The 7,787-nt window shown below is 43.1% G+C and overlaps 1 protein-coding gene across 1 annotated transcript; it reads left to right on the forward strand.

Moving 5' to 3' along the window:
- The first annotated feature begins 139 nt into the window (after window positions 1-139).
- Window positions 140-5,421, forward strand: GABARAPL2 (GABA type A receptor associated protein like 2). The gene is made up of 4 exons (XM_027646742.1): window positions 140-364; window positions 671-726; window positions 2,640-2,812; window positions 4,838-5,421. The coding sequence occupies exons 1-4, from the start codon at window positions 331-333 to the stop codon at window positions 4,926-4,928; spliced, it is 354 nt and encodes a 117-aa protein (XP_027502543.1). The 5' UTR covers window positions 140-330; the 3' UTR covers window positions 4,929-5,421.
- Window positions 5,422-7,787: the final 2,366 nt, after the last annotated feature.

Genomic DNA, 7,787 nt, shown 5'->3' on the forward strand with positions numbered 1-7,787 from the left:
GCGCGGTCGGGGCACTGCCGGGGCACTGCCGGGCCGGCCGAGCCCGTGGCGCGGTCCCGAGCGCCCCGGCAGCGCCGTGGGCGAGGCCGGCGGCGGCCTCACCACCGGCCGGTGGCTCCGCGCCGGATGCCACAGCCCCGCCCCGCCATCCCCGGCCGGAAGCGCGGCGGGCCGGGCGGTTGCCGGGGAACGGGCGAGCCGGAAGTCCCGCCTGCCGAGCCGCCGCTGTTGTTGTTGTGACAGGGACCGTGACAGCGACAGGCCCGGAACGAGCCCCCGCCCCCCGCACACGGGCCTCGCCGCCGGCTCCGCTTCCCGCCCGCCCGCACCATGAAGTGGATGTTCAAGGAGGACCACGCGCTGGGTAAGGGTGGGCCCGGGCCGGGCGCTGCCCGCCAGCGGCCCCGCCGCCCTCCGTCTGCTGTGTCGCCATCTGCCCCGGTCGGCTCCCCCAGCCGCTCCTCTGTGGGCGGGCAGCCGCTGGCGGCCCTCGCCGAAGGGTGGTGCGATGCCCGGGGACGGCCTTGCCGAAAAGCTGGAGATCCCCTCGGAGGGTGGGGAGGTGGCTGCTATCCTCGCAGGCTCTCGGCCCGGCGGGCGCTGCCCTCTCGGCCTGTGACGCCGGCAGTACTGTTACTGTGCAGTGACTAATTATGAGTTTTGTTCACAGAGCACAGATGTGTCGAGTCGGCCAAAATCCGAGCCAAATACCCCGACCGTGTCCCGGTGAGTAACCGAGCCAGCTTCCTCGGAGTACTTAGAGGCAAAGGCAGATAAGCTGTTTCCGTCCTTCACACTCTGATCAGTTCCTGCTAAGTAAATTCATGTTCCTTCTTGTATCCTTAGGTGTTTTAAAGAAGCCCCAAACACATCTAACTAATCCAATGTTCCCTTCCCTGTCCCAGTGTATACTGACAAATAAACAAGAGTGCCTAACTTTATAAACACTTTCCGGGCATTTTAATGATTTATAAGGGTCCTGGTTTCTTCTAATGGCAATTATATCCCAGCAAACATCTTCATTATCTTGAGGATTCATTCTGTGCCTGATCCTAAGAAAGATTATGAATTCTTTAAACCTTGAAAATCTTCCAGCCTGGATATATGAGTTAGATGATATTCCCTCTTGTATTCCATGCCTATAACCAATCATCATGGTGAATCTCCTCATGCAAACACTGTTTGAAGAGCCAGTACAAGTGGTGAGCCCTCCTTTCTGCATTAATACCTACCATTCTGCTAAATAGTGAATGACCTCTCTTCTTCACTCCACAATCCCTTTTATCATGTTTCAGTCTGTGAAACGACCACACTTCACATCCTTATATAACAGCTAGCAACATGTCCACATTCTCAACTTACTTGCTCATGTGTAAAATGTCCCACATCCCATCTGACCATGGGCCAGTTAGTGCTACTCCTGCCTCACCTCTTGGTGAGTAACTTCTTCATTAGCACAGCCCAGAGAAGAATCTATTCCTGTTGCCTTTCTCTGCTGCTCAGTTGCACCTAGTTGTCACAACATTGTCTCCAGTTGCAGTCTGGCAAGCTGATATGATCCTTCCCATTCTGTCCTGCCTAACTATCCCCTCATATATGGACTGCAGCATCCTTAATGACCATACATCTCCAGATATCCATTCATCTGCTTCAAGAATGTCCTTCTTAACCATAGGGGGAAAGAGACATAGAAACTCTCAGTGAGAGACAGAATTACATGCTGCTGTATCAGGAATGGACAACAAGGTGTATGTAGATACAGGAATTAAATCTTGAATTGCAGTGTAGTGCTTTGTCTGGATAGGTCCATGTTTTCTGCTTGATGATTCAGATTGAGCCATGTACCTTTCATAAAATAGTTGGTACCAGTTTAATAGTTAAAAGTGTTTTTCAAACAATGTTTTAAGGGGAACACAGAGCTAAGGAATGGAGGCACTGGAACCTTTTGTAAAACTGATTTCCCCACCTGCTGCATTTTTCCTTCAAGAACTAGCCTGTATGGAGCAATAAGCATCAGGTCCTTTCCACAAGTAATGCTTAATTCTCCTTTCCCCTGTGTCTGCTGCTTTTTGTTTTGTTTTATTTTGTTTGTGGCCATCTTGCTCTTTCCTTCTTGTAGTCTATTCCTGATTTCCTAAGGTATGATGAAAGATGTTCTAATGTCAGTTCAGCATAATTCAAAGGTGGCCTCACCAGTACCAGTGCAGGATCACCTCTTAGTACTTTGCCTAATGCAGTGCAGGATGCCATTAGCCTTATTTGCTGCCAGGGCACACTGCTGGCTTATTTTCAACTTTGGGTTCCACATTGCAATGATTTCATGTCATCAGTGTACAAAGTTAAATGACACGTGTACTTCTCTGTCATGGGTTTCTTTTGGGCATAATGCAGCTTTTTACCTCATGACTGTCAGCCTCAGATACAGGAAGTTTTGAGCCATTGTGTGTATGAATGTGGGTTTCAGTGTAGCCGTAAAATCAGGTTTTACGGTACTGAGCCAGTTTTGCCTCTCATTTGGTTGCAGTCAAGAAACCTTTTTGTTCCTCCCCTCTGCTCACTGTTGCCAGCCTGTGCCAGCAAGAGATTTACCCAAGCTGTCTGTTCATACCAATCCTGACCTTCACACTTGCACTTTACAGGTCATAGTGGAGAAGGTCTCAGGATCTCAGATTGTTGATATTGACAAGAGGAAGTACTTAGTTCCATCTGACATCACCGTGGCCCAGTTCATGTGGATCATCAGGAAGAGGATTCAACTGCCATCTGAGAAAGCAATATTCCTCTTTGTAGACAAGACTGTCCCACAATCCAGGTGAGAGGCTATTCACGTAGTATTCAGAACCATTTCAGCAAACCTGTGCATATTAGAGGGTCAGTAACACCATTCTTTGAGGCTCATTTGGTGGTTTTAGGAGGTGTTTGGTTACATCTTCATATCACTGTGAAAGGGTTTTTTCCTTATGAGTTTGATAAACATCTTATTTTTTGAGCCAGGCTTAAAGGAAAGGTGACTGAAAACTATATTATTATAATTTACTTCCATGGCAAAAGAGTGAGCTTTGCAGTTATGATATCCTTGGCTGAGTGCAAGAACACATACATCATCAATCTCAAAAAAACTATTCTTCTCAATGTAACAAAAAAGGTGCACATTAAATATTTAATAGCAAATGTCATAAATTATTCTAAAAAACCCAATAACTTGTCATCTTACAAAGAAATTATGATGTTACAGACTAATTGCTGTTACTTTTTTAAAAAGTTAATTATTTTCATCTATAAACAAAAAATGCACAATTGCTATAGAAAGGTTTTTCACATTGCTTTTATATGGGAGTAAGTTTCACTGTTGTCTGCTACATACAGAATATAGCAGAAGCAGCTACTACAGCTGCTTTCTACAGGAGAGTTTTTAACAACATTTGAAGAAATAGTAAGTCATGCTGTTACATGGCTTAGATGTAATAATATTCTTATTACTTACTTGTTGTAACAGTAACAGTCCCTCCAGGTGACCTGTACAGACTCAGGAACATTTTTTATTTACTCTGTGATACACAGTAGGGAGAACCATGACAACCATCTTTTTCTACTTGTTTTCTTTTAAGAGTAATAGGAATGCCTTCATAACAGGACTGTAAAACTGCTAGGAACAGGACAGACAGACACATTGTCTCACATCACATGTTCACTATGAGGTGGAAAAACAGGGAAAAAACTGGAAAAACAGGGCCTTGAACCTTCAATATCAATGTAAAAATTATAACTTTTTAACAGATAAAATATCCTGTTAGTAGCTCTGCTCATCTCATAGGCTGAGTTTATTACATAAACTGGATGAGGAGGGGAGGATGTCAAGGGTTAGTGATCTATCTGCTACTCACCAGTTCTCTTCCGTTTCAAGCACTGCCTCCAAATCCTCCCAGCTCCTCTCTTGGGTAGAACGACATGGTCGTTTTCCCTGTCGCTCCCATCCACTCTCCATCTTTCAGTTCAAGAGCCTTTTCTCAGTCTTGGGAAGCTGGAGAGAGGTGAGCTGAGGAGGAACCATTTGTGCACCTGACTGATGTCAGCTGCCTGTTCCATCTGTAGGTAAACGGTTGGAGCAGTTGTACTGGCCAAGTAATTGCTTGGGTTTCTTTTTGGTTTCAAAATACAGACATTGCCCTAAAGACCACAGCTGCTTAGACTGTGAAGGGCCACATGCGTATTAAGTTTAAGAAAATTTTTATTTGATCAAATGTTCAAAACCTCAGCCACTGAAAAAGCATTAGTTTCCAACTAAATTGTAATTTACTGCCCACATATTTTGGTACCAGCACTATTTGAAGTCATCACTTTTTGACAATATAGAAAACAAAGCTTTTGCCCCCCAAAACAACCCGGACCTCAAAGAGACAGTCCAAAAAAGAGACTGGCTGAACATTCAGAACTATACCAGGTGGAGGGAGGAATGAGGTTGCTCACACAAGAAGCAAGACACTAATGCAGCTGCATTCCAGTACTGTCAGGCTGTTAATTCTGGTATTAGTCACTGCATCTAATGCACGATTCAGAACCTGAAATACATTCAGTGATTTATTTCCAAGAAAATAAGGAAGCGTTCTGACAAATGCATTTGTGAAGAATTATCAAAAATTTACTGTGCAGAGAGCCCAAGATCATTTGCTAACTCAAGAGTCAACTGCTTTTCATATATCCTCATTTTTGCATTTTAATTTATATACAGATTTATGTTTTAGCTTTTATTACTCCTTGTTTATGCAAGGTTCTAACTGTTAATATTTGCAACTGTCATGAGCCAAGCAAACCATTTATGTTTTTTTTCCCCTTGAAGCTTAACTATGGGACAACTTTATGAGAAGGAAAAGGATGAGGATGGATTCTTATATGTTGCCTACAGTGGAGAGAACACATTTGGTTTCTGAATGGTGGGTCTTGGATACTATACCATCCTGCTGTGTATCTTGTAAATAGCTGATCATTTTCTGTTCGGATGTCCACAGAAGTTCCTTCTATATACATGCATTTGTAACTGGATTTATTTCTTAATATATTGATAGATCTTGTTTTATTAGACTGTTAAATTATAAAAAAAAAGTTTTGTTGGTTTTGTGCATTTTTGGTTTTTTTTCTCATGGCTATGAATTCCCAGAGCCTCACTTCTTCGGAGGATACATTTGATGACATTGATAAAATAATAAAGCAAAGTAGTTGGGCTACTAAAACATGAAGAGAAGAACACACATTTATTCTGTTTTGAGGTGTTAGTTTAAGAAAAATAAAACCAATAAATTAGTATTGGGAACACTGGATTTGCTAGCTTCTAAGCAGGACCAAGATGCTGATCGTGTTGAATTGAGCCAGTATGTTCCTCTTTCTCAATTAACAAACAAGTACAATAAAAATTCCTGTCACAAACAGGCAGTGCTGTCATTTCTTTACCTTAATTTTGTCCAGAAAGTTGCACATCCCATTTACTAGATCCTATAGTTACTTGTATTACTTACTAGATGCTGAACAGCTTCTCAAACTTTAGTGTGGCTGATGATGCAAGGAAGAAACAAGGAGCTCTTTGTAGGTTCCAAAACCAAGAACTTCAGATCTATCAGGAAAAGAGCTATGCTGGCCCACAGGCTATCAATGGATGAGTAACTACCATGGACTTTGGAGAACAGGACCCAGGTGTCAAAAGCACAGCATGTAAGGGAGGGGCACCTAGGTGAAGGAATTATACAAATAGGAGACCTAGAGATCTGAGGAAGTGGAAGGTATAATTCTTACATGAGTTATTGCAGAGCAAGAAATAATTGCAAAGGAGTTCAGATTAAAACAGCTGCATGAGTAGCTCTTAAAAAAAAACCAAAACAAAACCAAAACAAACACCCCCTCACCCTAAAAAGTAGTTGCATTACAGGTAATTATACACATCCTTTCCAATCAAAACTCAGTAGATATTGTAAGGACGTTACAGAACCCAGTACGTGAAAGAACAGCTTCCCTGTACAGCTGAGTGGTTCGGGTGACACGCCAGAGGGAGGGGACACCATTCAGAGGGACCTGGAGAAGCTCAAGAAATGGGCCCATGTGAACCTCATGAAGTTCAACAAGTGCAAGGTGCTGCAGCTGGGCCAGGGCAACCCCCAGGATCAGTACAGGCAGGGACTGAAGGGAATGAGAGCAATCCTGAGAAGGACTTCGGGGTACTGGAGGATGAAAAACTGGACATGAGCTGGCAGAGTGCACTCGCAGGTCAGAAAACCAATTGCATCCTGGGCTGCATCGAAAAAAGCATGGCCAGCAGGGTAAGAGAGGGGATTCTGTCCTTCTCCTCTGCTCTGGTGAGACTGAAGCACAGCTCGGGGCTCCTCAGCACAGCAAAGACACGGTCCTACTGGAGCAGGTCCAGAGGAGGTCACAAAAACTACTGAGGGCTGGAACAGCTCTCCTATGAAGACAGGCTGAGAGAGCTGAGGTTGCCCAGAGACCTTATTGCAGCTTTTCAGTACTTAAAAAGAGGGCCTATAAGAAAGACAGGGCAGACATTTTAATGGTTTTAAACTATGAGGGTAGACTCTGACAAGATTTAAGGAAGAATTTATTTTTTTTTTAATGAGGATGATAAAAAAATTGAAGAGTGGCCAGGGACGTTCTAAATGCACCCTCCCTGGAAACATTCAAGGTCAGACTGAACAAGGCTCTGAGCACCCTGTTCTAGTGGAAGGTGTCCCTGCTTACTGCAGGGGGGTTGGACCTTTAGAGGTCCCTAACTATCCAAACCAAACCACTCTATGATTCTACTTCATTGAGACAGACAGCTAGAATTAGAAATTCTGCATGCACAATATTCAAGATCAGTTCCTCCAGTTTATTGAGCGCTGTTGCCAAAGCACGTACCCAGTACAGCAAAAGTGAAGAGGTTTAGTCAGAAACCAAAATCTTCTCTTCAAAGTTACACAGCTACTTCTACTTACAGGCAAAGAAGCAAACCTGTGGATCATCCAGGAGAGGAGGGTGGAAAAACCACCTCATTGACCCAATTGCACAGTACTGAAGTTCATGCCTTGATATTAAAGGATACCACTGGCTTGGAAAAATAGCATCACTCTGACCTTCCTAAGCCAGCAAGGAAACACTAAATACAGTTTACATTCCTAACAGAAGTTTTACTTCATTTTCACACTACGTGGTGCATAAAAATTTAATTTTTAAAATGTTTCCAGTCACAGTGGGAATTTATCACTTTCCAAAATTAAATTCATACCAACTCAAAGTTCCATGAAGACACATTATGCCTAGAATTATGTTTGGCTCTGCAGTCATTCACAAGTGCTGGCAGAAAGACTCCAAAATGTGAAGGTAGGAGCTTGTGAAATGTTCACACTACTCTATTATTGAGGCTTGTCACAGTAACTGTGCTCCATGTGCTGACTGCATCAGAAAATGCTCTGTTGGTCTCAGTAAGCCTTTCATTATTCACAATAGCACTGCACTGTATAGCACTGCTTTAGTAAACATTCCATCACTGCTTCTGCCCTGAATTCCTTCTAACCCCCTTTCCAGGCATTAATGTTTACTCCTAACAGAATTTTTGATTCAGAATAAAGAAAAGTGATTTCATCTGTCTTTTTTCTAATTACCTTTTATTACTGAAAAGTGTTGTTTCCTTTAAGCTGAAACTTCACAGTTTTTCTAGTTATCAAGTAATATTTTTTCTTAGCTGTTAACACATCATTAAAAACTGCTACATAAAGGCAATTACAGGCTAGCAAATAGATATATCTAAA

This window comes from Corapipo altera, unplaced genomic scaffold (assembly GCF_003945725.1).
Source record: "Corapipo altera isolate COAL_440 unplaced genomic scaffold, ASM394572v1 62, whole genome shotgun sequence".
NCBI classification, from domain to species: Eukaryota; Metazoa; Chordata; class Aves; order Passeriformes; family Pipridae; genus Corapipo; species Corapipo altera.

Bases quoted from the DNA above. Each gene is read 5' to 3' on its own strand.
- GABARAPL2 (XM_027646742.1), top strand. From the start codon at position 331: ATGAAGTGGATGTTCAAGGAGGACCACGCGCTGG. The intron at 727-2,639 runs GTGAGTAACCGA...TGCACTTTACAG, and splicing joins AATACCCCGACCGTGTCCCG to GTCATAGTGGAGAAGGTCTC. The intron at 2,813-4,837 runs GTGAGAGGCTAT...TTCCCCTTGAAG, and splicing joins AAGACTGTCCCACAATCCAG to CTTAACTATGGGACAACTTT.